The 26,511-nt window shown below is 57.5% G+C and overlaps 2 protein-coding genes across 2 annotated transcripts; one reads left to right on the top strand and one right to left on the bottom strand.

Moving 5' to 3' along the window:
- Positions 1-10,612: 10,612 nt before the first annotated feature.
- CDC42EP1 (CDC42 effector protein 1) lies at positions 10,613-18,588 on the top strand. Its single transcript, XM_080811781.1, has 3 exons — positions 10,613-10,746; positions 15,196-15,957; positions 17,323-18,588. Exons 2-3 carry the CDS (start codon positions 15,495-15,497, stop codon positions 17,964-17,966), a joined length of 1,107 nt encoding a protein of 368 aa, XP_080667907.1. The 5' UTR covers positions 10,613-10,746; positions 15,196-15,494; the 3' UTR covers positions 17,967-18,588.
- A 483-nt stretch (positions 18,589-19,071) lies between these two features.
- LGALS2 (galectin 2) lies at positions 19,072-22,840 on the bottom strand. The gene is made up of 4 exons (XM_080811326.1): positions 22,791-22,840; positions 21,083-21,165; positions 19,532-19,688; positions 19,072-19,368 (listed from the first exon to the last, which is right to left on the bottom strand). The coding sequence occupies exons 1-4, from the start codon at positions 22,794-22,796 to the stop codon at positions 19,222-19,224; spliced, it is 393 nt and encodes a 130-aa protein (XP_080667452.1). The 5' UTR covers positions 22,797-22,840; the 3' UTR covers positions 19,072-19,221.
- Positions 22,841-26,511: the final 3,671 nt, after the last annotated feature.

Genomic DNA, 26,511 nt, shown 5'->3' with positions numbered 1-26,511 from the left:
TCCCCATGAAGGGGGAGGGCAGTGGCCCGGGTCTGAGCTAGCAGGCACAAGGGGGCCTCTCGGGGAGGGACTGAGGTCTGGACTGGAGGGGCTGCCCCGAGTCCTGTCCGAGGCACCGCCCCAGGGGTCCTTGTGATTCTCATAAACAGGAAGTTCCCCCCCCCCCACCGTTGCAGACAGGCCCCTGTGTGTGCAGACGCTGGGCTCTGGAGGCCCAGCGGTCCTTGACCTCTCCGGCTGCTTCCTGTTAGCTGGGCCAGAGGAGAGAGAGGGAGACAGAAATGGCCCGAGATGGGGAGAGGCCTAAGGGAGTGTGAGAGCAGCGGAGACAAGCACAGTGAGGCCGAGAGGGGGGAGGCCAGAAGTCTGGCCCATAGTAGGTGCTCAGGAAATAACGTGGCCTGCGGCTGAGTAGGGAGGAGCGGGCCACTCTGGGGACAGAAGCACAGTTAGAGGAGACAGAGGCACACCACTCTCACTAAAGCCTGGCACGTAGTAGGTGCTCAGCATGCACGGGAGGCCTATGTTTAGGGTAGGCAAGAAGGGAGTGTTCTTGGGGGAGTAACACTACCGAGGGGGAGGGGATAAAGGGGCTTCCCTGGCCTGGCTGCTCCCTGTGTGCGGACAGCCCCCCAAGACTCAGCATCCCATTGTCCCTGTCTGGCCCCTACCCACACCACCCCCCACGGCTGGCTGGGCCAGGCCACTGTCTCAAGGCCCTTTATTTTTAAAATCCCTGTGGTGTTCCCACCCCAAACCGAAGGAGCGGTGCCAGCCACAGATCGGCCTGCGGCCTGGGCTCAGGGCCCAGAGGCACTGGGGGCGGGGCATCCGGCCAGCCCGCAGCTGCTGGGACAATTCCGGGAGGACAGCAAGGCCAGCAAGGCTCCTGGGATGCCCCCACACTGGGCCCAAGGGGTTAGAGCCCAGAGGCCCCCTGGGGCAGCAACCCGAGGAGCATGTTAAATCCAGTGGTATGTTCTTCCCCCCAGCAAACATCCGTGTCCCCCACAGTCCACCAGACAAACATGAGCACAGCACCTACTGGGGGTTGAGGAAGGACCAGCAGGCTCAACCTCAAGAGGGGTGACAGGTGGGGTCTTGCAAGGATGCAAGTGCGACAATTGTGGAGCAGTTCTGGAAAGGGCCCCCAGCTCCTCCCAGGCAGTGTGGCCTTGGGCATGGCATGCGGCCTCTCTGAGCCTCCAGCTCCTCCAGTAAGACGGAACAGTGAGAGCCACCGCAGAAAGCTGTGTGCCACCTCCCTGCGCAGCAGTGAGCAGGGCAGCAGTGGTTCCTGCCCTCGGGGAGCTTAATGTCCTGGGTGGAGGGGAGGGGCCCCTGTATGAGCAAGGTCATGGTAGTCTCTTAAGACACGGAGGAGAGGCACAGGAGGGCGTGTGCCGGTGAAGGCCGGTGAGGCTAGGGGTGGCGCCAATGTTCATTTAAATGGGTGGTCTAGGGGCGCCTGGGGGACTCAGTCGTTAAGTATCTCTCTTCCGCTCAGGTCATGATCCCAGTACCCTGGGATGGAGCCCCATATCAGGCTCCCTGCTCAGTGGGAGGCCTGCTTCTCCCTCTCCCACTGGCCCCTGCTCGTGTTCCATCTCTCACTGTCTCTTTCTGTCAAATAAATAAAATCTTTAAAAAAAGAAAGAAAGAAACAATAAAAGGTAAAATGTATATCCCCTTAAATAAATAAATAAACGGGTGGTCTAGCAGGCTTCCGAGGAGGTGAATTGGGGCTGACGAGGAGGCCAACTTTCACTTACCTTGGGGAAGAGTGTTCCGGGCAGAGGAAGGGCAGAGGAAGATGCCGTGCAAAGGCCCTGAGGCAGGGATGGAGGGAGAGCCTCAGATCATGGGTGGAAAAGGACTTTGTAAACTCTGGGGGGCTGTGCACTTGCCCTTCCAAGCCTTCTTGGTATTGTCATTGTGTCAGTTCTGGGAAGGAGACAGGAATGTCCCATACGCTCAAACCACCGCTGAGGGCCGTCTAGGCATCTGTTCCCCTTCATTTACTCCACCTAGAGAATGCCAGGCTGGCTGGCTGGCCAGCCGAGGTGCGTGGGCCCTTGGCCTACAAAGGGTGTTCACTCCGGCCCAACCCGTTTTCTCCTTTGATCCTCCCAACGGCTATGAGGTAGAGGAGGAGGGGCGCTTATTATCACTGGGTCCATTTGACAGACGGGGAAACCGAGACCGGGGGTGGGCGCTAGATGGTGGCGGCGCCTTGCTGAGATCACCCAGCTCATTAAGGGCAAAACAAAGCCATGTGCCCAACTAGCCTGGTTCCCAGGCAAGTCCGTTTCCCCTCTCAGTCGTCCCTTGAGACTTTCCCCGGGCCTCCCCCAAAAAGCATTTCCCTACCTTACCCCAACATCTACGTTGGCCCCCACAAACCAGCACGCAGACTCCACCAGGAGGTACCAGCCTCCCCCCAGGCTCTCGCCAGAGAAGAATGTGGCCTGACCCTCCCCGCGGGAGCTCTGGCCAGCAGGCCTTGGCAGAAGAGACACTGGCTGAGTCAACAAGAGACTGGCAGGGGCTCAGCCTGCCCACCGAGTAGAGTCAGAGACCAAGAGGGGGCTGCCCATCTCCCGCCCCTCCCTCTCCAGGCCACCTACCCTCCTCCTGGTCTCGGCAACCCCCAACCCGCTTAACCCCTGCAGGCCTGCCCAGGAGGTGGCCTGGTGAGAATCAGTTGGTCAGTCCCCTGCAGAGAGGTGCTGTGCGACCTCAGGTAGGCCGCTCCACCTCTCTGGGTCTGTTTTCTCACCCGTGAGACCCTCTACTCACCCCTGAGGTGGTCGTTGGCTTTGTGAATGAATAAAGGTTATTCTGCACAGAAAACCGCAAGCCACTGTGTCTCTGCGAGCTGCAGGGGGCGCTCCTGAGTCCAAAGGCAAGAGCTGTGCCCTGTTGCCTGTGCCAAGTAGGTACTTACGGAGGGCTTGCTGGGGTGCGACAACTGAGCCCATGGAACGACACAGAGAAGGACAAGAAGGCTGAACACCTGCGATCATCATGACCCACATCCCCAGCCTGTGTGTGCAAAGGTCCTTTCCCAGCTATCTTCCTTGATCACAGGCATTGTTATTCCCATTTTACAGATGAGAAAACGAGGCCCTTGGAGGTGAAGGAACTGGCCCCATCCACAGCTGGGACTAATGGGAGCCAGGTCTTCTGACTCCTATGGGGGACATTGGGAGAGGGGGATCCCCTGGGGGCCTCTGTGTACAGCACCAGGAGGTGGAAGGCCGTAGAGTGAGCAGGGGTTATGGGGAGTCAATTTTGGCTCCATTTCAGGGAGAAATTCTTAATTGGCAGAGCTGTCCTCTCGGGGTGAGCTCCCAGTCACCAGAAAGGTAGAGACAACACCCAGCAGTCAAGGCTGCTTCTGAGCAAGTCCGGCCCCAGGAGGACACGTGTGTGGCCCTTCCCAGACACTGAGACTGACAGAACAGGGTCCCTCGTGGCCTCAGAGCCTTTGCCCTCAAGGCAGCCGAGCACTGGGGACACCACAGGCCTGGGCTTGAATCCCGTGGGACCACTTCCACACTGTGAGAGGTTGAGGAAGTCACTTAACCTCCTTGGCCTCGGTTTCCTCATCTGTACAATGGGGGCGTGAGGATTAGAGCAAACCCAAGTAAAGCGCCGAGCCCAGAGCTCAAGCTCAACCCAGACACTTAGGTGGTGTTTCACGAATGCTCTTCTGCCTTCTGATAACTTTCCTCTTGCCATCAGTCTCGGAGAGGAAGGAGAAAACCAGGAGCTGAGAAGAGGTGGCAGGGAGGAGGGTCATTGGATGAGCCCAAGACTTGGAGCCCCGGGATTGAGCCCCAGCTCCACCAGGAACAGGATACCTGCTTCCCCTCCGCTTCAAGAGACCACGTCCTTAAAAGCCCTTCATTGACCCAAGCAGGCCAGCTCTTGTTAGAAGAAAACAGATGGACCCATGCATCCCGGAATGAGCCTTAGGGTGAGAAAGGAACCCCGAACCCCATCTAGATGGGGCCACATGAAGCCCCAAGGGCTGGGCGAGGTGGCTGGGGGGAGGTGATCCTGGAGATGGTCAGGCCAAGGCAGCGCTGGCTCCCAGCCCACGGGCCTATCTCTCAGGCCAGGCTGGACCGCAGAGAATAGTCCATTGTTTCTGCTCCTCAAATACTTTTCCTGCCCCTTTGTCCCTCCTCTCTCCACACCCCGCCCCTACCTTGAGAACAAAGATCTCCTGGAAGACCCCCTCCTCACTGCCCTTCCATCTAGGCTCCTGGACGCCTGGCCCAGCTCTGGAGAACCTGGCTCCTTCACCCCTGGGACAACAGGGTCACCAGGGCCAGACCCTTCGGTTGCCCTTCCCCACCTCCTGCGGCTACGGGCCCCTCAGACCCCCACTCCCGCCTCCATCCATCCATCAGACTGTCCTCCTCAGGGGTGGGGCTGGAGGAACTGACCCTACATCCTTCCTAGCCCCCGTCCAACTTCTTGTCCTGTTCTCCAAGAGAAAGGGAGCCTGGCGGCGGGGAGGGGGCGGGGGAGCCTTTCCCCGCCCCCATTTCCCTGCAGAGCAGGGAACAAGGAATCAGAGCGGAGTTGGCCTGCAAGGGTCCAGCTGAGAAAACTCTTCTACATGGCCAGCCCTTTTCCCAGAGCCTGGAATTCCAGAGGCGTTTCCGGCCCTGACAGCTGCCTGCCTCCGGGAGCTGAGCTCTCCCTCCAGGCCTCCCGGCCACGCCCTCCCAAATACCCTTGGGATTAACTCCCACCCTAACCCCACCGTCCCAACAAGCCACTCACACCCAGGCATCACCCCTAGAAACAGCTGAGCTGGACAGCCAGGGACTAATCTGCCATCACCTGGCCCTCAGGCCACCCGCCAGCCCCGCGGCGGGGCCCCATTGCCCCTCATCACTCAGTCATCACTCCAGCCGACTCCTCATGGGGCACACACTCGTGCCAGACACGCACGCTTAGTGTACTCAGCTTGGCTCACACGCCTTCTGCTTTGCACAGCTTCACACATCTGTAGAGAGCCCCATCCTGCCTCCTCCAGGAAGCCTTCCTGGGAGCCCTGCCAAGTCCGTGCTCTGTCTGAGCCTTCACTGTCTGTGAGCCTGTGTGTTTCATCATTAGGGCTGGGAGCAGGCACCAGTAGGCACTCAGCAGATGGTCGCCCACACCGAAGGCAGCCCTGGGGAGCGTGGCTTCCGGGGACTCCCAGCTCTGCTGTGGGCTGGCTGGGTAGCCCTGACAAGACCTGCTCTCTCTGGGCCTCAGTGTCTCCACAGCCCTCTGAGGCCCTGACACTCCACAACCAGTGTTGACTCCTGGGGCTCTCCTGTAAAGAAGAAGGAATGAGAGGACGGAAGTTTCCTTCCAGAAGGGTCTCCATCTCGTGGCTCCCTCAGAGCACATTCCTGTCCTCAAGGTCCACCAGGGGAGAAAGACCTGGGGCTAGCTTGCTGTCTGGTCTATTAATGAGGAAACCCCAATCAGGATCCCAAAGCACCCCACTCCCAAGGGCAGCCCTCGCTGTGGGCAGAGCAGCAGCCCAAGCTAGCTCAGGCCACAGAGGGCCTGGCATTCAAGGCTTCTCTCCTATCCTCCACAGTAGACCCTTCCTAGCTCATCCTCTACCCTTCTGGCCCCTGTTCTCTACCCAGCTCACCTATGGGCCATGATTCCCCAAGATACTAAGCACAGCTCAAATACCACCTCCTCCAGGAAGCCTCCCTGGGCCTCCTCAATCAGTCTACTGGCTCCCTGGCCCCTTCTACCACTGTTTTGACCCTTCGTCCTCACCAGTATCTTCCCTGTGTCTTCTCTACCAGACCAAGAAGTCTCTGGAGAGTAGGAACTACACTCCTTACTCACAGCTGCCTCCTCACAAGACACCCTGCCTGGGGGCCTGACCCACAGCAGGAACTTACTTAAAATGTGTTAAACAAAATCATCTTTGGGGAAAGGAAATAATAGTAGCTGTCCTTCCTTGAGCAGTAACTATACAGGTCAGGCAGTGAACGTTATAGCCCATCACAGACAACACAAATGAGGCCCAGGCAAAAAAGCAGCTTGTCCAAGGTCACTCTGCTAGTGAGAGGCAAAGCTGGGATTTGGATATGGGTTGGTCCAACTTGCAGATACACACTGGGCTGTACAGGTTAGAGCATGGGGTGGGGGGGTAACCCCCTCAGTGCCATTGCCGGTCTACCCTAGCAGACGACATAATCTGTCTCATGAACTTCCTCAGGCACCCAGTGCTGTCCCCTCCCCCTGCAACGCCTAGGTATGTCTGAGGCCCTGCCGGGAGTCTGGCCCACGGAGACTCTCCCTAGAGTGGTCCTAGAAGGAGGGCTCCTGCCCTTATGGTGAGGGCAGTCAAGTTCAGGGGACAAGGATCCCCTTCGGATGCTGTCTGTGACCATGCATTTCCCCAGGTGTGCCAGGAGCATGGGGAGACCCTCTCCTGGGAGACCTCGCAGGCCAACAGACATCAATATCAAGGATGAACCAGGTGCAGGGAAGAGGCTCGCTCTGAAGGAGGACCTCCAGGAGGAGGCGACATTTCAAAGCAGCCCCATCAAGGATGTTCTGCCCCAGGGTGACCCACTGATGAAGGTGAACGAGGTCTGTGAATGTGAGAAAGATCCGAAGACAAGTTCAGAGGCCGTGCTGGTCCGCAGAAACCAGGTGTGAGTCGATGAAAGGGCTTCTCCGGATGGACAGGGGAAAGAATGAGTGAGCTCATGAAAGGGTACAGGGGTGGGTAGATGGGTGTGGGTGTGGCTAGTGGGTCAAGGGATGCTGCATGGGCAGAATGGGTGGGTGGATATGTAGGTATATAAATGGACGGAGTGGAAGGAGGCTCGGGTGAGTAGGTGGGCAGATGGGTGGAGGGGTGGATGAATGAATGGACAGGGGTGGGGGCTAGTGGGTCAGCTGAGGAGTGGGTAAGTGGTTAGGTGATTGGATGGGTAACTGGTCAACAGATGGGTAAGTGGGTGGGTAAATGGAGGGGTGGAGGGGGAGTAGAGGGATAGATGGGAGCGTGGTTGGCATGCAGGAGGATGGAATGGTGACTGCATCTGTAGATGGATGGACCACTGGCTACTCAGGAGAGAGAGAGTACCGGGAACACCCATCAATGGGCCAAAAAGCCCAGGCAGACTTTGGGATGGAAAGGGTACATGCTAAGCTCCCTAGGGAGGGACTGGGATGAGGGCTGATAGATGTGGCCAAGCCAACTCACTCAGCTCAAGGATCCCACTCCAAACCTCACTGGAGCCGGGTGGGCAGCCACTGGCATTCTTGAGTCCCCAAGAGGGAAGTGTCCCTCTCTAGCTGTTCCCTGAGAGGACACCCGGCCCAGAAACTGCCTCCTGCACATAACCCCCAAGCCTCAGCCCACCCAGTCTGCACGGGTGAGTTGAGGGGGCAGCTGAGCTCTGTGATTCGGCCCAACTCCACCCCCCCCACCCGACACCCCCTTCCTCCGGGACAGAGGAGGCAGAGGAGGAGCTACTAGTGGCTCCTGAATTCTAGGCAGCCAGAACCCACTAGCAGCTCCCAGTCCCTGGCTGGGACACATTTGTTCTGCATTCTACACGGTGATTACAGCTCCCCACGGTTAACCCGTGCACTCCTGGACACAGACAGCCCCTCCAGAGGGGAAGGAAAGGGACCCTGAGAAATTGGTGGAGGAAAAAAAAGTATAGGAAATGGAGACTGCCTACCCTTTCATCCTTCACAAAGGTGCCAAGATCCCTCCATTCTACCCATTTTCCAAAGGGAAAAACTGAGTTGGATCCTTAAATTGGGAGTAGAGCAAGGAACAGGAACACAGCCTACATGGAGAGGTAACTTCTGTCTGAAGAGAGGCTTTGAATGAAGGGAGAGAACCGCTCTTAGCCTCAGTTTACCTATCTGTAAAATGGGGCCAAAAAAAAAAATTCCTGACTCACAGACCGCCTTGCCATGTGCTAGTGGAGACCAAGTACCTGGCACATAGGAGGAAGGTTCTCAGACACTGGTTCCCTGCCCCCAGCCCGGAGCTGGGGAGGATGGAGGGAGTGTGCAGCAGGCTGTAAGCATTCCCACTAAGACTGCCTTCTCAGCCATCTCTGGGGCTGGCCACAAGTGGCAAATATCTGCCCTGGTATATACCATTTTATAGACAAGAGTCACACAGTGCCTGGGAAGCCGCTTGAGCCAAGTTTTGGGTTCAAAGCCTTTGACACAGCACTAAATTGCTTCCTTTGCTAGTTGTTCAGGGGATCCTCTGGCTAGAATGCCAAGTAATTTATTGCCTACATAGGTCACCTTTGAGAGTAAAAGGAACTATTGTTAATACGCTGAGGGGCGCGTGGCTCGCTCAGTCGGTGGGGCCTGCGACTCTTGATCCCAAGGTTGTAAGTTCAAGCCCCATGCTGGGTATAGAGATTATTTAAACATAAAACCTTAGAGGTGCCTGGGTGGCTCAGTCGGATAAGTGTCCAACTCCTGATTTCAGCTCAGGTCATGGTCTCAGGGTTGTGGGATCGGGCCCCGTGTCAGGCTCCGTGCTTGGCATGGAGTCTGCTTGAGATTGTCTCTCCCTCTGCCTCCTCCCCTCTCCTCTCTCTCTCTCTCTCTCTCTCTCTCTCTCTCAGATAAATAACTCTTTAAAAAATTTTTGATAACATCTTTTAAAAGATAAAATAGTTGTGCTGGGCCCATCCTGGGCAAACGGGGAAGTATGGCCATCGTACCAGAGCAGGAAGCTTTGGGCAAATCACTGCACGTCTCTGCAAAACGGACATGAGGCACTATTGTCCCTATGGGGCTCTCATGAGGATTAAATGTGGCAGCGCCTGTAAGAGGCTGTAAGGGACTGGTATACACTCGATGCTCAATAAATGCTGGTTATTACTACCACTATTAATGATAACAGCTCCTAGTCCCTGCCTCCATCACTGTCCTTCCAGTCCATTCCTGGCTCAGAGAAAGGGCTTCCAAATACATATCTGACTCACACTGCCAGCTGGCTCCCCATCCTGCCCGGGAGAGGCTGGAGGCCCGGCCCAAGGTTAAGCCCCCACCACCTGGCCCAGTTCTCTCCCAGCCCTTGACTGTGCCCCCGCCCGCATCCCTGCCTCTCAGGGGTAGTCTTCCTTCTTTTTCACCCGTGCTTTTCAGCACCCCTGAGACTGTCCCTAGTTCCCCCCCGGGACAAATCACCTCCGAGCCAGACCCCGAGGAAAGGGCTCTGACCCACGGGAGTCTCAGTCCTACTGCTGTGCCACTCGAGCAGGTGCTGGGAATTCTTTGGGCCTCAGTTTCCCCACCTGTTCCTCTGTCCAGCTGCAGAAATAACCCCGTGCCTTGGTGGTCAGTGTGAGGATGCAGGGAGCCAATGCCAGAGGGTGAGCCCTCTGTCAATAGCAAAACCTTATCTCCTCCACCTGAGCGTAAGCATGGCCCTCCTCCCCAGTCCGGACATCACACTCAGACGACTTCCTCCAGCCACACCCGCCTCCTCCAGGAGATCCTTAGCTCCAAATCTTTACTTGTGCCCTTCTCCTCCGTTCCCCCTGCCTACGTGTCCTTTACAGCTTAAGTCAGCTACCACCTTCGCACTTGCTGGGCCCCTCCTCTCCCCTGGAGGCCGTTAGGGGTCTCTGTGCAATGACAGCCCCGGGGACTTTCTGCCTATCCCCAGGGAACTCACAGTATCAGAGGAGGGGAGAAAAAAAAGAGAGAGAGAGAGAGACAGGGATCAGAGCTCTGTCTCCCCTCCTTGAGGACCTGTGCAGGGCGGTTCCCTGCCCCTCCCAGGTGGGGTTGGGGGGTGCTCAATAAAGCTTTCGGAACCCATCCATCTCAGGTGTGGTCTTACCACCATTGAGTACCTGTTCAACAGGCCTCCTAGGTGCTGACAGAGCAGAGAACAGCTAAGAACATAACATCTGTGCCTACTATTATCCTATTTTACAGATGGGAAACTGAGGCCCAGAAAGGATAAGCAGTGGCTAGGGCCGGGGAGGAAACCAGGCGGTTGGCTTGACTGCCCATCCTGACTGCCACACCATACACCACTCTACAAGTTGCCTACTGGGGTCTGCTCCCGGGTCTGGCTCAGTCAGGTCTTGTCCGAGCATCCCTGAGGCCTGCACTGGACTGAAAGGAATCCGGGATTGAGAGAAAGGCAGTGGGCATCCCAACTTGTAGAGCTCAGGGTCTACGCGAGTCTTCCCGGCATTCAAGGCCCCGGAGACCCGAAAGGAGCGGCTGGGGAGGTCAGGAGCCAGAGTCCTCAGGTCTGGGCGCCCCGAGGCCCCGCGGGGAGCCAGTGGGGGAGGGGAGGGCTGCCGACGACGCGCGTCTCCCCACCCCCTTCCCGCCCCCGGGCACCCGCACTTTCCCCGGGTCCCCCCCTGCCCGGGGCCGCGGGCCAGAATCCCGGCCTCGCGCCCTGGCCGCCCCCCCCCCCCCACTCCGGCTCTCACCGCCCCTCGGGGCGGCCCGACTGCTGCCCCGGAGGGGGCCCGGCCCCGCCCGCGGGCGGGAGGAGCGAGGCGCGGGGAGGGAGAGCGCCCACACCCCGCCCCCGCCCCCGGAGCCAGCCCGCGGAGCCCGCGGCCAGGGCGGCGCAGACCGGCCCAGCCACTCGCCCGGGCTGCGCGCCGCGACGCGCTGCCGCCACCCCTGCCGCCGCGTCCGCCCCTCGGCCCCCGGTCCCCGGCCCCCGGGGCTCGCGGAGCGAAGGTAACACCGCCACCCGGGTGGGTGTGGACGCCGGCGGGGGTGGGGGGAACCCGGCACCCTCCTAGGCACCCGGGGGCTGGGGTGGGGGGGAGGCCAGGCGGCCCAAGGCGCCCCCGGTGCCAACAAGCAAGGCCCAGCCGCGGGCCGCGGGAGCGGCGCGGGGTCCCTCCAAGTTTGGGGGTTGTTTTGTACTGTCCCCGGCGAGCGGAGGGGCGCAGAGTTGGGGTGGGTGAGCGGTAAAGCGGACTGCGGGAGGAGGGGGCGAGCGGAGGGCCGTCTACGCTCCTTCCTGCCCTGGGAAAGGAAGGGAAGGAACGGGGAGGGGGCGATGTCCCGGAATGTCGGGCCCCTTGGCGAGGCCGGCGTGGAGAGCGGGAAGTGGGGGGCGGGAGGGACCGCTGGGGAGATGGACCAGGCACCCTGCCCCCTCCCCAACCGCCGCATTCCAAGCCGAGCAGCGGATGAGGTCATCCCGTCCGGTTCCCCTCGGGCCACGGCAGCCGGCTGTCTGTCCCCTTCTCCCGCGGAGCGACCCTCCCCATTCTAAACCCCTGCCTCCCAGAGGGAATGTTTTATGGCCAGTCTTTCCCGGGACTTCCAGCGCCTACTGGCCTCGAGACTGTTCCGTCCTTGCCTCTACCAGGCAAGACGCACGAAGTCTGAAGCCCATTTTCTAGACCGGGAAACTGAGGCCTAGAGAGGCAGAGGGACCCGCCCGAGGCAGCGCCAAGCGCCTTTCGGGGACTGGAAACCAGGACTGGGGGACACTTGGTCCGTGGCCAACCCCTTCCCCGAGTAGAGGGCTTCGGCCCTAACTTGGAGTGGGGGGCCAAGAAATGTCTCCCCCCCGCCCCGCACGCTTTTCCTCTCACTCCCCTGTGGCCCTTGGTGCTCCCTCCTAACCCCCTCAGAGTCCAGCAACAGGGTCCCCACTGCGACTTCGGACAGCTTGATGCCCTTTTCCTGGTTTCAGTTTGCCCGTCTCTCCACGTGCGGGGGTGGGGAGGGGCGGCTACGAGGGTCCCCAGGGAGTTAATCTTTTATTCTAGGGCCAGTCCTGACCCAGGCAGGGCCGCGCTGTCCAGCGGTACTGGTGGTGTTACCTAGCTGGACACCGGTGGCGAGGGGGCTGTGTACGTGTGCGTGGCCTCCCTGGTGACAGGTGGCGCGCTGGTAGGCACGCAGGTGACCCCCAGGTGAGCCCGAGGGTGCAGCCGCCCAGCCTCTGCCCTCCCCCAATGTCAGACAGCCCCCTCCCTCCACCGCACCATGGAGCCTCCACAGCGGCCCCTGTCGGCCGCTGTGAAAGCGTGGTCCCTGCCTCCCCCCTCAAACCTTGTCCTTTGCGGTCATGACCACCATTGAGTAACCTCTTCCCAAGTGCTTCCGCCTGACTATCCTCTGTAGACTAAATACGAGGACTGCTGGGACCTTGAGGCTGCTCGCTGACCACTCCTGCCCAGGTCGCGGGCACTGAATGCACGCAGCTGAGTCTCCTGCCTCCCAGGCCTGCCCTTCCTGAGCTCAGCTGCTGGGCATTGCCGCCTCCAACAACCCTCTCTGGGCCCTTGTGGTTCTTCCTCTGCCCTGGCATTTACTAGTGATAGTAACAGAATCCCAGGGAGACTCCCGGCCATGGCACTTTCTTTGCTCTGTGACTTGAGGCCGGTCAGTCCCCTTTTCTGCACCTCATTTTGTTCACCTGTAAAATGGGTGTCGTGAGCGTTAACAGATAGTAATTCTGGGCTGGTGGGAGGAAGTAGGCCTTGCACCGGGACACCTGGAGCCCCTCTTCTTCCAGGGCCAGGTGGGTGCATCTGATCTTCCCCAATAAACCCTGCAGGCAGCACCTGGGGCCAAGTAGCTGGGACCAAGGGGTCCCCGAATGAGAGATGTTAGTGCTAGCATGTTGGGTTAGAGCTGAGGCTGCTCTGCTCCAGGAACTGGGGCTCTTACAGCTTCTCTGGGAAAGGACCAGCTCTTGATGTTTGTTCTTGTTTTCCACGTGGGAAAAGAGGTCCCCGGTAGCAATGCCCTGCCCTTGACCCCACAACCACTCTATGGGCAGGGTCTCTTTCTTGCAGTGTGCAAGGTAGAGGGTGAGTACAGACCTTCCAGAGGCATCTGGGAGGCAGGAGCATCCTAAGACTGGGCAGAAGCTGGGCTCGAAAGTCAAAGTGACCATGGGGATTCTGTGGGCACCAGAGTCCCTTTTGCTGAGACAAGAGCGGCTACTTCGAGGTGGGGGCTGGGAATGCAGTGGGTGTAGGCACAAGGCAGACATAGGGACCCCTAACACGGCAGCTCAGGGTGACCCCCCCAGTTCCTTCCCCCTCCCAAAAAGTCATCCCTCATCTCTGCAGAGCTCGGAAACTTGGCCCCTGCCATGTACCTGCTAGGTGACCTTGGCCAGGTCCCTTCCCTCTGAACCTTGGCTCTCCCTGTAAAAATGGGCTAACCCTTAGCTTTGCGGGGCTCTAGGAGTCCGATGACGTCATGTACTGGTTGGCCAACTGCAGAGTGCTCCGTAACTTAGCAAACATTCCACGAGGACTTGGTGCCGGGGGTGCCAGGGAAAAGGATGATTCACACACACACCCCCCCCAGGGGGAGGAGTTAGCGTTGGGGGAGGATCTGAAGGTGGGAAGGGAAGAGAATGTAGTCAGAGAACAAAGCAAGCTTTGTTTTATTGCTTTCTTTGTTTTTATCTTGTTATTTAACCTATTTTGAATTTCAAATAACATTCAGAGGGCAGTATTGAGATTTTTCTGCTTGGAGGTGGCTGCAAAATTAAAAAAAAAAAAGTTGAGGCACAGATCTAGGTGTTCTTGTTGAGGATTATTATCAACTTTTATCAGCTGAGGTCCCAGGCCCTTGGCAGTAGGTGACTTGCTCAAGGTCATACGGTGAAGCTTTTTCCCACCCACCCACCTACGTGCCCTCCCTTGGAAGGTGGCTAGGGGTGATCTTTCGGCAGGAAGGTTGTTGTAGCTATCTCCCGCTATTGAACCCCTGTTGATACGGCACTTGCCACGTGCAGAGCCCAAGCCGGGTGCCAGGAGGGAGGGAGACAGGAGCATCAAGACATCGGCCACACCTTCACAGTGTGTTGCTACTTTGGGGAAACAAGACTGGGCTCCAGGAGACAGTCAAAGGCTATGTGAGTCAGAGGCTCTGAGTTCAAGTTTTGACTAGCTCTCCTGATGTGACCTGACCTGAGTTCAAGTCTCGACTAGCTTTCTTGCAATGACCTTGAGCAAACTTGGACCCTCTCTGGGCCACAGGAAAACCAGAGATCAGACCACAGGCTCATAGGCGTTCTCCAGGGATGGGATCAGACCACGAGAAGCTTAGAGAAGGATGGGGAGGGGGGAGCGAGGAATAGCTTCCGGCACCAACTAAGCTTTTTCTAAAACTTGTTCCCTGACAGCAAGTCTCCTGCCTCAATTTGAAAATAGTAAAGTTCTTCCCTGCGGGCCTACTCAGAGCCTTGAATCTGCTCAGGCATGCAATTGACAGCTGGGAAAAGCCACTTTTGACCACAGGATCCTTTTTCCGGGAAGCACCTTGAAGGCGGAGGGTTGTGAGAAACCTCGGTGAAGGTTATTTACACAGCAGTTCCCAAAGCCGGTGGCAGGGCACCACCTCCCTCCTGGCTTCTCTGAGTGGAAGACAGTTTAACCCACAGAGAAGGAGGGGTGATTTGCTCAACCTGGCAGCAGAGGAGACTGTAGCTTGGGGCTCAAGGACTCTGAGTTGGTGGGGCGGAGTAAGGGATGGGCTGTGCCTTGGCCTTTTTTTTTTTTTTAAGATTTTATTTATTTAGTTGACACAGAGACACAGCGAGAGAGGGAACACAAGCAAGGCAAGTGAGAGGGAGAAGCAGGCTTCCCGCTGAGCAGGAAGCCTGATTCGGGGCTCAATCCCGGGACCCTGGAATCATGACCTGAGCCGAAGGCAGACGCTTAGTGGCTGAGCCACCCAGGCGCCCCTGCCTTGGCCTTTTGACCGGGTAGACTCATGCAAGTCAGTTCTCTTCTCGGTGCCCCCCGTTGCTGTAAAACAGTGCCTCCCTCAGGGCTGTCGTGTGAGTTTCATGAATGACAAGAGGTAATTTACCAGCACTTAGTAGGTGCGTCCCAGATGGTGTGGCTATAAGGACCATCCACGCTTCTTCCAGCTGCGCATCTCGAGTGGACAGCTGGGTGGATTATTCTGTCCCCCCTCCCAGTGGACCCTGCTCAGCGGCAGCCACAATGCCGACCTTACCCCTGTCACTTCCTTTGCCTACTCTTCAATGTCAGGTGCCCCGAATTATACAGCGTGTCCTCCTCGTGCACTGGCAGTGACCCCCGTCTCTGTCCGGTGGGTGTAGTCCCCTGCTCTCCCTCGAGATGATTTGGACCCAGGATCCCCCGGGCCCACCATCATTTTCTCTCTTTCTTTCAGGAATCTACCCCTGGGCAGAGAGGGGCTGTCCACACTCGAGGCACAACCTGTCCCTTCCCTGTTCTGAGACCGAACACCTACGGGAGCTTCCCCGGGGCCAGGAGGCAGGCCCCAGGGAGAGAACAGCCATGGGCCTTCCACAGCCGCAGCCTTTGGGGGCAACACCTTAGGAGCGCAGGGGGTGAGGGGGGCAGCCTTCGTGCACCCCCTTCTGCGGGGAAGGAGGGAGCTGAGACGCAGACCCCGAGCCCAAGCCCCGGGCAGGGGCATGGACCAGCAGTTGTGAAGAGCCAGAGCTGATGCCAGGCCCCCAGGGGGCAGGAAGAGCCCCCACCATGAGCCTGGGCAAGCTCTCACCCGTGGGCTGGGTGTCCAGCTCGCACGGGAAGAGGCGGCTGACGGCAGACATGATCAGCCCCCCGCTTGGGGACTTCCGCCACACCATGCACGTGGGCCGTGGCGGGGACGTCTTTGGCGACACCTCCTTTCTCAGCAACCACGGGGGCAACTCGGGGAGCACTCACCGCTCACCCCGAAGCTTCCTGGCCAAGAAGCTCCAGCAGGTGCGGCGGGTGGGGGCACCGCCCCGGCGGATGGCCTCCCCGCCCGCACCCTCCCCTGCTCCACCCGCGGTCTCCCCGATCATCAAGAATGCCATCTCCCTGCCCCAGCTCAACCAGGCCGCCTACGACAGCCTCGTGGTGGGCAAATTCACCTTCGATCGCAGCCCTCCCAGCTCCACGGACGGCTGCTCCAGTTACGGTGAGGGCCCGGCTCGCTGCTCATTCTGTAGGTGCTGGAAGGGTTTGATGGGTCAGCCCAGCCTCCAAGTGGCCGCTTTTCCCCCATGTTAGTTTGGTTTCCCCACGGAGGTCAGGCCCAGACTGCAGACATTGGATGGGGTGGGGGTTTGTTTGTCCCCCAAGAGGGACAAACCAGCCCACTCCCCAAAACACACTGAAGTTGAGAGGTAAGGAGCTTGGGTTGGAGTCCTGTGGGCCTCTAACCTGCCCCGCTGTGTCCGGGCCCCTGGCCGAGCCAGCCCATCCCCTCCTGTCCCCTTCAACCGAAGCAGCCCTCTTGCATCAGAATGACAGAGTGGAGAGACTGGGAGTCTGGGCCCAGGATTAAAATCCTGGTTCTGCCTGATGTCCGACAGGCCAGCTGACCTCTGTCAGGTCAAGGCCTGGCCTGTATCATGGGTCCACGAGCGTCGTTGCTGGGATCCACAGATGGGATAACATGCATCAGGTATGGCCCCGAGTCGCAGAGTAGGTGCTTAGGACACAGGACTGCTGTGTTGTTATTTGAACAGAAGTTCCTGTAACTTGGCCATTTTGGAAAAAACACTCCCAGGGACAGAAGCCAGAGGTCCCTCCTGCTGTGTGGGTGCGTGGCCAGGGCCACTTGGGAGCCACTGCTCAGCTCACCTGGGAAGTGGAGCCCCTGCTGCCCCCTGGTGGCCATTCCCTGCCATGTGGCTTTGCCTCACCGCCGGGGCTTCCTCCAGAGCTCCGCCTTCCCGCTGCGCTGCTCAGATCTCCACTGGGGACTGGTCCGCAGTAAACACCCCGGGGCCTCGGGCCTGGCGGTCCTGGAGCGAGAGTGTGGTCTAGAGGTCCTTCGCAGGGCATCTGCCTGTCCTTTGAGTCTGTGACTTCTGTGCAGTCAGACCCTGGCTGCTGGTTCTCTCCCTGTGCCTACAAACCAGCCCACGAGCTGTGGGTTCGGCTGCAACCCTCGGCCCCTGTCATGGAAGGGGACCAGGGACCGTGACCATCAGTTGGGACCGAGAGCCAAGAGGTTTGAGCTCCAGGCTTGGCTCCACCCCCTCAGACTCTGTGACCCAGGGCAAGCCTTTCCCCTTGTCTCCAACTGAGTCTTACTTTCTTAATCTGCAAAACGGGAATGAGGACTGTGTGTCCATTTTCCACTTCTAGACTTGATAAGAAGATGCTATGAGAGACTCCAGGGTTCACTATATTGGAAAGAGGGGAGAAACTGAGGCAAGATGGGAGAGTGACATGCTAGAGGCCACTTAGCAACCTGGGCCCGGTCCTGGCTCTCCCCTCCTCAATTCCTGGTTAGGGACCCCAGCTTTGACCCTGCTCCCCATTTTTCTTCCAGGCGTGGACTCTGGGTTCTGCACTATCTCCCGCCTGCCTCGCCAGGAAAAGCCTCGTGACCGAGACCGTGATAGTACCTCCCCCCCGGAGTCGGGGCTTCGCCGCTCTGACTCCCTCCTATCCTTCCACCTGGACCTCGACCTTGGCCCGTCCCTCCTCAGTGAGCTGCTTGGGGTCATGAGCCTTTCAGAAGCCTCTGCAGCTGAGACCCCAGCCCCCACCACAAGCCCCCCAGCCCCTGCCGCCAGTCCCCCAGTCCCTGCTGCCAGTCCCTCAGCCCCTGCCTCAAGCCCGCAGTCCCGTGGACACTGCCCCAATGGGGTAACTACTGGGTTGGGCCCAGCAGCTGAGATGAGGGCCAGCCCCGTGGAAGAGTATCCCCATGCACCTGCTCATATGGCCCCCGGCAGGCACTGGGGAGCAGGCTGGGGGGACAGGGACAGGCAGGGCATCCGCCACCACACTGAGGTAGATTCCTGGCCGGAGCCCAGGAAGGTGCTTCCCCAGGCTCGGGCTTCTTGGGAGAGCCTGGACGAAGAGTGGGGGGCTCCCCAGGCAGCCAGCAGGGCCCCCGTGCCCAGCACAGTGCAAGCAAACACCTTCGAGTTTGCTGATGCTGAGGAAGACGATGAAGTCAAGGTGTGAGCTCAGGACCCTGCCTGGACCCAGGGCGCCGCCCAGGAACAGCGCAGGTGCAGAACCTGCACCTGACAACTAGATCTCCCCGTGATTGATGGGAGAGCCGAGTCGCCCCCCAGCTCCTCCGCACCTCTGCAGGACAGACGAGGGAGGGAGGCCAGAGGAGACCAGGCTCGTTCTGGGTCCTGCTGGGCTGCCTTGCCCAGTTCCCCCGGCCACTCTGGACCCACGGCCATTCCTGAGGCCCACCCCCACCCCTGTGCCACCCCCCACTGGTTGTGGAGGGCCCAGCCTCACAGTGCAGCCTTTGTGCTGCGAAAACTGTCCTTGCTGGGGGTGGAAGGGGGGGGCAGCGGGGTGCATACCACACAGGGCCTTTGTCTCCTCTCCCAAAGGGACCGCCTGTCCCTAGCTCATCATAGAGCTGCCCCCAGCAGGGTCCGTGCTGCATACTCGAGAGCCCCAGCCCTTGCCTAAGGCTGCTTCCCTGACATTACAAACCTAACCCCTGGCTTATCCCAAAAGTCTCAGAGAAAAGTCAGGTGTGACCTCACAGGGGAGGAATCCCATCTTCCTGTGCACCCCAGACCCACTTCTGGGTCCTGATTAAAAAAAAAGCTTTTTGATAAAAGGTGTCCTGCAAGATGCTTGGGGACCTGGGAGAACAGGGTCCCCTCCACCTGCTTAAACAGACTCCCAACATGTTTGGAAAACCAAAGAATCACGACTTCGCCCCCCCCCATCACCCACACCCCCGGGGGCCCCCAGTGAGGGGAGGGGCCGAGGCAGGGGGTAATGAGTAACCAGGTTGGAATGAATGTTCCGGCGATAAAGAGGCGCAGGTGGGAGCCTTATCTACAGTTCCTGGAACAGCCCCTGGCCCAGGTGCCTGGAACCAGGACCTGCCCCGAGATCCCAGGGGGCAGCTTGGCGCTTAGCCTGGTGATAATCGGAGACAAATAGGCAGCAGTGGGTGCTTGCAAGGGTTTGGGAGCACGTCCCGACCCCCACCTTGCAGCCCTGTGACCTCGTGCCTCAGTTTCCTTCTCCGTTGCGTGAGGATGCTGAGGGCGTGACAATGTATGGAAAACACCGGCCATGGAAAGACTGGCTGAAGACAGGTTCTTTTTTTGGTTCTTAGTCTTAGGGGAGGAGAGTAGGGTCCCAGGGGCAGGAACCGCTGGTCCTGCGTGAGTGGGTAGAGACGCTCAGGAGAGGGCATCTGCACCCGGGGTCTTTACTTCGGGGAGATGCTGTCTCCTTAGTCGATCTTGAAGGAGGAGACGCTCAGCCCGTCCAGCACGCTCAGGTAGCTCAGGTGGCTGTGGCCCAGCCTGTTGGGAAAGGTCAGCTGGTGCCCATCTGGCAGCTTCACTTCGAAGCCGTCATTCCCAAAGGTCACGGTGATCTGTGGAGGGAGGTGGGTGTCAGGGAGGCAGGAGGCCCTGGAAGAGGGCCGGGGCGGCCCGCGGTGGCTCAAACAGTGCCAACACGTGTCTAAGCCAGGGGGCCCTACCCTCTGGGCTCTCCCAGTGACCTCCTCCTCAGGCGCCTTTCCCCTTCGACCTCACCTTGACTTCTGACCCTGGGCTGAAGCACATGTGACCTTCACGTTGCTCCTGCCCCCAGCTGCCATCCCTCGAGTTGCAGACGATAGTGGAGTCACTGAAGCGTGGGTTGAAATGCAAGTTGAGCTGCTCCGACCCCTGGCCCAGATTGATCACAAATCTGCCGGGAAAGGGGTGACAGGTCAGGATTGGGGGCCAGCCCTGGGGGAAACTGCTCGGGTTGACCACAGGCAGAAAGGATCATGAGAGAAAGTGTTAATTGCAGCTCGTGCCTTAAAACAAAGGAGGCGACAACCGGGTCAAACTTAGCATGGGGAGTACTGCATTCCGTTTGGTGCCTGGACTGGGGCTCTGGACAGGAGGGTCACTGAGAGTGACAGTCTCCGGGATGGGAGATGCCCATCCTGGGGGGGGGGGAGAACTGCTGTCCTCAGGTATCTGGAGGCCTTTGAGTTTGGCCCTAAACATTTAAGCTAAGGTTTAAACGTTAAATGTGAGCTCCCTGTCATTGCAGGCGCTCAATCAGGGGTTGTGTGAGGTTTTTTTTTTTTTTTTTTTTTTAAGATTCTATTTATTCATTTGACAGACAGAGATCACAAGTAGGCAGAGAGGCAGGCAGAGAGAGAGAGGGAAGCAGGCTATCTGCCGAGCGGAGAACCCGATGTGGGGCTCGATCCCAGGACTCTGGGATCATGACCTGAGCTAAAGGCAGAGGCTTTAACACACTGAGCCACCCAGGCGCCCCGGTTGTGTGAGTTCTTGACAGCACCTCTACAGCCTGGCTTAGGCTGTCAAGGTGCCTGAGAGGAGAACACGCTGAGTCACAAAGAGGGTGCCTTCAGCGGGGGGTTTCAGACCTGAGGCTCACAAATGTCTGTAAACGTGAGGAACCCAAGTAGGAGGAGGGGGTGACCTTGTTCTTGGCTCCTCCCACCTGCATCAGCCCACCCCTTCCCAACCAAAAGCTCATGGAGATCGGCCCCAAGAAATTCTCTACCAGTTCAGCACACGGATAGACCCTAATGCTGAGCTGTAACCTGGGGGAGGGTCACTGAAGCCCCTTCTAATGGAGAGGAGGCAAGTGAGACCCCTTGGCGCCTCCTGGTGGCTGTCTCCGGTGTAACGTGTGAGGCCCTCTGTCCATTCAGCGGGGTGAAGAGGGTGATGGAGGGAGAGGGCGTGGGCTTTCAATAGAGACACCTGACCGCCGGGGGACTGGGCAGAGCTCCAGGGGCTTCTCCACCTGCCCCTTCAACATCTTTGGGGACCATCTTTGGGGAGTTGAGCGTATAGCACGAGCTGTGAAATTCTGAGGGTCCCCAAGCAGCCTCAGCCATGAAGGCAGGCGCCTCACAGGAGGGGAGCCAGCGTGGGGGTGGGAGGGTGTGAGAATGAGCAAGGACATAAAAAAGGCCCCTTTGGGCTGAGGTCGCTGTCCTCTGTGTGCATCTCACAGGGCTGCCCTGCTGGCTCCCACCTTCCAGGACTGTTTGGGCCTGTGGACAGCTCCCCTGCCCCCTTCCGCCCCACCCCCCCGCCCCACCCCTTGCTCACCCATCAGCATCACTGGCAATCTTGCCCTTGATCTTCAGGGTTGTCCCCAACTTCATGTCCATATTCGTTATCTCAAATTTTCCCTGTGCCAACAGAGAAGCATTCCACAAAAAGCCCATCACGCGCATGCCCAGAGCCTTTCTGCCGGCGGCACCCACTCACAAGCACCATCTCATGGGACTGCAGGTCACACTCACCCTCTGCTCACTCAAGGGCACCGAGCTGGGAAGGGTTCCCCCACCATTAATATAAGGGATTTGGACTGGGTGCTCTCCGGAGCAGGAGGGAAGAGAGGGCAGGGATGGGATGAGCAGAGAAGCGGAAAGAGTGTCGGGAAGGTCTCTGCGCCACAGAGCTTCCCCCCCCCCCCGCCCCCCAGAGGCTGAGGACAGGGACGAAGTCATCCCTGCCACACATGACCCCACCCATGGCATTCACATTCTGCATCTTTTTTTTTCTTTTTTAAGATTGTATTTGTTTATTTGACAGAGAGATAGAGAGCACAAGTAGGCAGAGCGGCAGGCAGAGGGAGAAGGAGAAGCAGGCTCTGTGCTGAGCAGGGACCCTAAATCCCAGGACCCTGGGATCATGACCTGAGCTGAAGGTAACCGCTCAACCAACTGAGCCACCCAGGTGCCCCACACATTCTCGAACGCTGTTTCCCAAAAAGTCACGGCCACCTAACACCCGAGGCTGTGACCTATCTGGAGATAGGGTCTTTGCAGGTGCAATCAAATTAAGAATTGCTTAGGGCGGGCCTTAAGCCCAATATGACTGGCATCCTGATAAGCAAAGGGAAAGTGGGTCCAGGGACACAGACATGCAGAGGAGAAGGCTCCGAGGACGGAGGCAGAGATGGGAACCGTCCAGCCACAGCCAAGGACCACCAGACTCCCCGCACCACCGGAAGCTGGAAGAGACCAGAAAGGATCCTCGCCTGGAGCCTTCAGGGAAGACCTGACCCTGCCGGCCCCTGGATTTCAGACTTCTACCCTCTGAAACTCTGAGTCAATGTGTTAAAACGGCAGCCACGGGACACTAAGGCACCTTCTGATCCTCAGACGCCATCTGTGATCCAGTTCAGCAAAGGCAGGAAACTGAGGCTCAGAGAGGGAGAGTGACTTGTCTGAAGCCACACAGCCAGCTATGACAGAGAACCAGAGACCGCATAGAGGATCCAGTCAAACTCCTGCACTTCACAGGTCGTGACCCTGGGCCACTTCCTCCCCCAGCCTCAGTTCTTCATCTTTGGAAAGCTCAGTCAGTTCGTTTGCCTTGGTCTCAGGTCACATCTCGGAGTCCTGAGTTTGAGGCCCGGCTCAGCAGGGAGTCTGTTTCTCCTTCTGCCCCTCACCCCGCTCATGTGCATGCTCTCTCTCTCTCTCTCAAATAAATAAATAATTTTTTAAAAACTCAGTGGCTGTTAGCAATTATTATTACTCCTAATATTATTATTACTATTATGGATAAGCAACTGAGTGTAGAGAGGGGGAGAGCTGCAGGGTGGTGGGAAGAGCAGAAAACATCCCTGCGACAGGGCAGTGGAGGCCATCTGTCTGTCCGTCCCACTCGGTCACTATACAGATAGGGAAACTGAGGCCCAGAGTGGGGCAGTGACGCTCTTCTCCAGCCCCGCCTCCCCACCAAGCCGCTGTGCTCAGGCAGAGATCCGGGAACGGAGGAGGGGAGGGGAAGCCGGCATCCTCACCGACATGGTGGCAGCTCCTGGCCGCTGCTCTCGGGGGCTCCTGGAGGCCTGGGCTCAGGATCGCACCTCCTGGCCCAGTTTATATTCTAGAATATTACACATTAACTCCCTCAAGGCCATAAATGGGGACTTTGGTCCCTTCTGCCGGGTGTCTCCCCACAGGCATCTCCCAGTACCCAGAACAAACAGGTGAGACGCTTCTCACCTGGGTGCGCCCAGCCCCACCCAGAGCATCCTCTGGACTTCCCTGCTCCCAGCCTCCAGCCCCCAACCCCCTGCACCCAGCCTCCTGCCTCCAGCCCCTCTGCACCCAGCTTCCACCCCCTGCACCCAGCCTCCTGCCTCTAGCCTCCTACCTCCAGCACCCCCGCACCCAGCCTCCAGACCCCCTGCTCCTAACGGCCCACCCCCTGCCCAGCCCGAGCCCAGCTGGGTGTCAGAGCCAGCACGAATCCTGTGTGAGCTTGGCAAGCCACCCGAGGTCCCAAGCCCTGCTTCCTCATCCTCAAACAGAGAGACTTGCTCTGTAAAAAAAAAAAACCTCGAAGCTTCTCATTTTCTCTGATGTCAAGATTCATTCTGAGAGCCTTTTGTTTTGTCTTCTCCCCTCACCCCATGATTTTTCTGATTGTACGAGTCAGTCTTAAAAGCGACGCATGGTGGATTCAAGGAAAACTCTCCAAGTATCTACATCCAACTGTTAAAAATCAGAGAAGGGTGGGGGGAAGGGCTGAGGTGGGGCAGGTACTGGGGGTTTAAATGCTTTGATCTTCTGTGACTTACGTCACTGACAGGCTCACAAAGGCAGTTCGAGATATGAAGGGTGAAAAAAGTCAGAAACAAAGCAGGCGCTCACACCCCTCCCACCAGAAGGAAACCTGCTTGCTCTCCGGGTGCCTTTCCCTCCTCCCGGTTTTCTGTGGACTCGTATCACAGGCAGCCCTCTCTCAATGCAGTTTTCTGTCCTGCTTCATTGAGTAAACGTTAACACTCACAAATCTGTATTTCAGAACGATCGTGTAATGCCCCTGAACTATTACGCTGTTCACTGGCTAAATTGATTGGACCCATTTCCTTTTGCTGAACAGTTAACCTTAATTCTCAGTGTTTGCTCTTAAAAGTGCGGCTGCATTAAATCTATTTGCATAGAACATTTGACTGCATCCTGACCCAGAATTTAGGGTGGATTCCCGAAAAAGCGGGACTTTCTAGAGCCCTGGTTTGGTTGGCCAGAGTGGTTTCCGTCCGAGCTGGCAGCGGCCGCTCTGGGAAGGGGTGCGGGGAGGCCGACCCCGCGGGGAGCCCTCCGGTGCCAGGAGCTGACGGGTGGCTTGCTGCCCAGTGCTCACAGAGGACACCACCTCCAGGCCCCCGCCCGCCTCAAGAGGAGGGTGATTTCCTCATTTTAAGCCACAAGGAAATCAATCCCTTCTCGGCCTTCCTCCCAGGGCTGCGGCAAAGCCCAAGCAAGATAAGGAGTTTTCAAGTGCTCTGTACACAAAAACCCCTAATCAACAGAAACTACACCTTGTAAAGGTGCTATTTTTCTGATTATAGCGTAATTCTAGCTCCCCGTAGAAGGTTTCGATAAGCTCACAAAGTAGAAAGAACTTACATGCTCACTTGTTTTTGAAAAGTCTTTAAAGAGGGGAGCACATGCCCACATTCTGAATCAGACACCCTTCTGTGTGTATGTGTGACATCAGAGACAGATTTGTTGAAAGAGGGGCGCCTGAGTTTCTCAGTTAGTTGAACGACTGCCTTCAGCTCAGGTCATGATCCCAGGGTTCTGGGATCGAACCCCGAGTTGGATCCTTGTTCAGCAGGGAACCTGCTTCTCCCTCGCCCTCTGCCTGCCACTCTGCCCGCTTGTGCGCTCGCGCTCTCTCTCTCTCTCTCTGTCAAATAAATAAATTAATTAATTAAAAAAAAATCTTTTAAAAGGAAGGGGAAAAGGAAGGGAGGGAGGAAAGAAAGAGAAGAAAAGAAAATATCTAAATGTCCAACTCTTGCATCACCAACCTCGTTCTCTTAATAACGTCTGCCTTCTGTGGTGCCTGGGTGGCTCAGTCTGGTTAAGCGTCTGCCTTCGGCTCAGGTCATGATCTCAGGATCCCGGGATGGAGCCCTGCGTCGGTTATCTGCTCCCCAGGGAGTCTGCTTCTCCCTCTCCCTCTGTGCTCACTCTCTCTCTCTCTCTCTCTCACTCTTTCTCGAGAAAATAAATAAAATAAAGCCTTCCTCCTATAGGGTACTCTGTCCAGCAGTTCATCCCGCCCTCATCACAATAAACTCAACAAATGTTCAAGGTAATATTTATTATGGTCCCATTTTTCAGATGGGGAAGGAAGGATCCCATGTAAGGACTGAGTAGCAGAGCTTGCTTTAGCTCCCAACCCATGGTTCGCGGCCCTCACTTAGAGAAAGGAAGAGTCACCCTCCAGAAGGATGACCTTCGTGTGACACACAGCCTGGGTCGTGGTGCCCCGAGATCCCTACCTCCTGGAATCCACACCTTCATAGATTGATTCCCCTCGACTGTGGCTGGACCCAGAGACTTTCACAGGGCAAAAGTCACAGGGTGTCACTTCCAAAATTAGGTTCTGAAAAGACGGATTACAAAAAGCAACATTAAAGAGGACTGTCCCCTCTCCCTCTCTCGCCCTCCTTCCCTCTCTCTCTGTGTCCTAACTCCGGGGGAAGCAAGCCACATTATGATCAGTCCTACCGACGAGGCCCATGTGCCATGAGCCAAGGAATCCATGTCCCCAGCCCACTGTCAGTGAAGACCTGAGGCTCGCCAACAGCCCGCCGAGTGAACCTGGCAATGGATCCCCCCACCCCCACCCCCTGGCCGACTTAAACCGTGGGGTGGCTGAGGTCGCCACCAGCTTGACCACAGCCTTGTGAGAGACTCAGCAAAGTCCTGTCTGGATTCTGGAGCACAGAAGCTGTGCGAAACCTGTTTCTGGTTTTATGTCTCTACATTTGGATGAATTTGTTACACGGCGAGGGATAACTAGTACACTTGGCTGAACGATTACTACCAAAAGCTCGGTGGGAGAAATATCCATGAAGGCTCCCCACCAAGGAATCTGCAGTCCGGGCATGTCCCTAGACATCCCATCATACTGGTCTTCTTAAAGACCTAGCTCCTGGTTTTGTGTCCTTAATTGTCCTTAATTCCTTCCTTTACGTCCTGTTAGCTCTTCCTCTTCTCGTTTGTTTTATTTCGTTGCTCTTTTTCTCACTTCTCAAGTTGAATGTTCAGTTCATTCATTTTTCATCTCATCTTTTTACCAAGAAATGTATTTGAAGCTATACATTTCCCTCGCTGCCTCCTTGGCCACTTCTCAGAAAAAATTTTTTTAAGATTTTATTTCTTGGGGCGCCTGGGTGGCTCAGCAGGTTAAAGCCTCTGCCTTCCGCTCAGGTCATGATCCTGGGGTCCTGGGATCGAGCCCCGCATCGGGCTCTCTGCTCAGTGCGGAGCCTGCTTCCTCCTCTCTCTGCCTGCCTCTCTGCCTACTTGTGATCTCTGTCTCTCAAATAAATTAATAAAATATTTTTTAAAAAGATTTTATTTCTTTATTTGAGAGAGAGAGAGAAAGAACGAGCAAGGTGGAGGAGCAGAGGGAAAAGGAGAAGCGGACTCTCCGCCAAGGAGGGAGCCCAATGCAGGGCTCAGTCCCAGGACCCTGAGATCATGACCTGAGCCAAA

The sequence above is a fragment of the Martes martes genome (assembly GCF_963455335.1).
Source record: "Martes martes genome assembly, chromosome: 8".
Lineage (NCBI taxonomy): Eukaryota > Metazoa > Chordata > Mammalia > Carnivora > Mustelidae > Martes > Martes martes.
The sequence above is the reverse complement of the archived record's forward strand: the minus strand, read 5'-3'. Positions and strand labels throughout refer to the sequence as shown.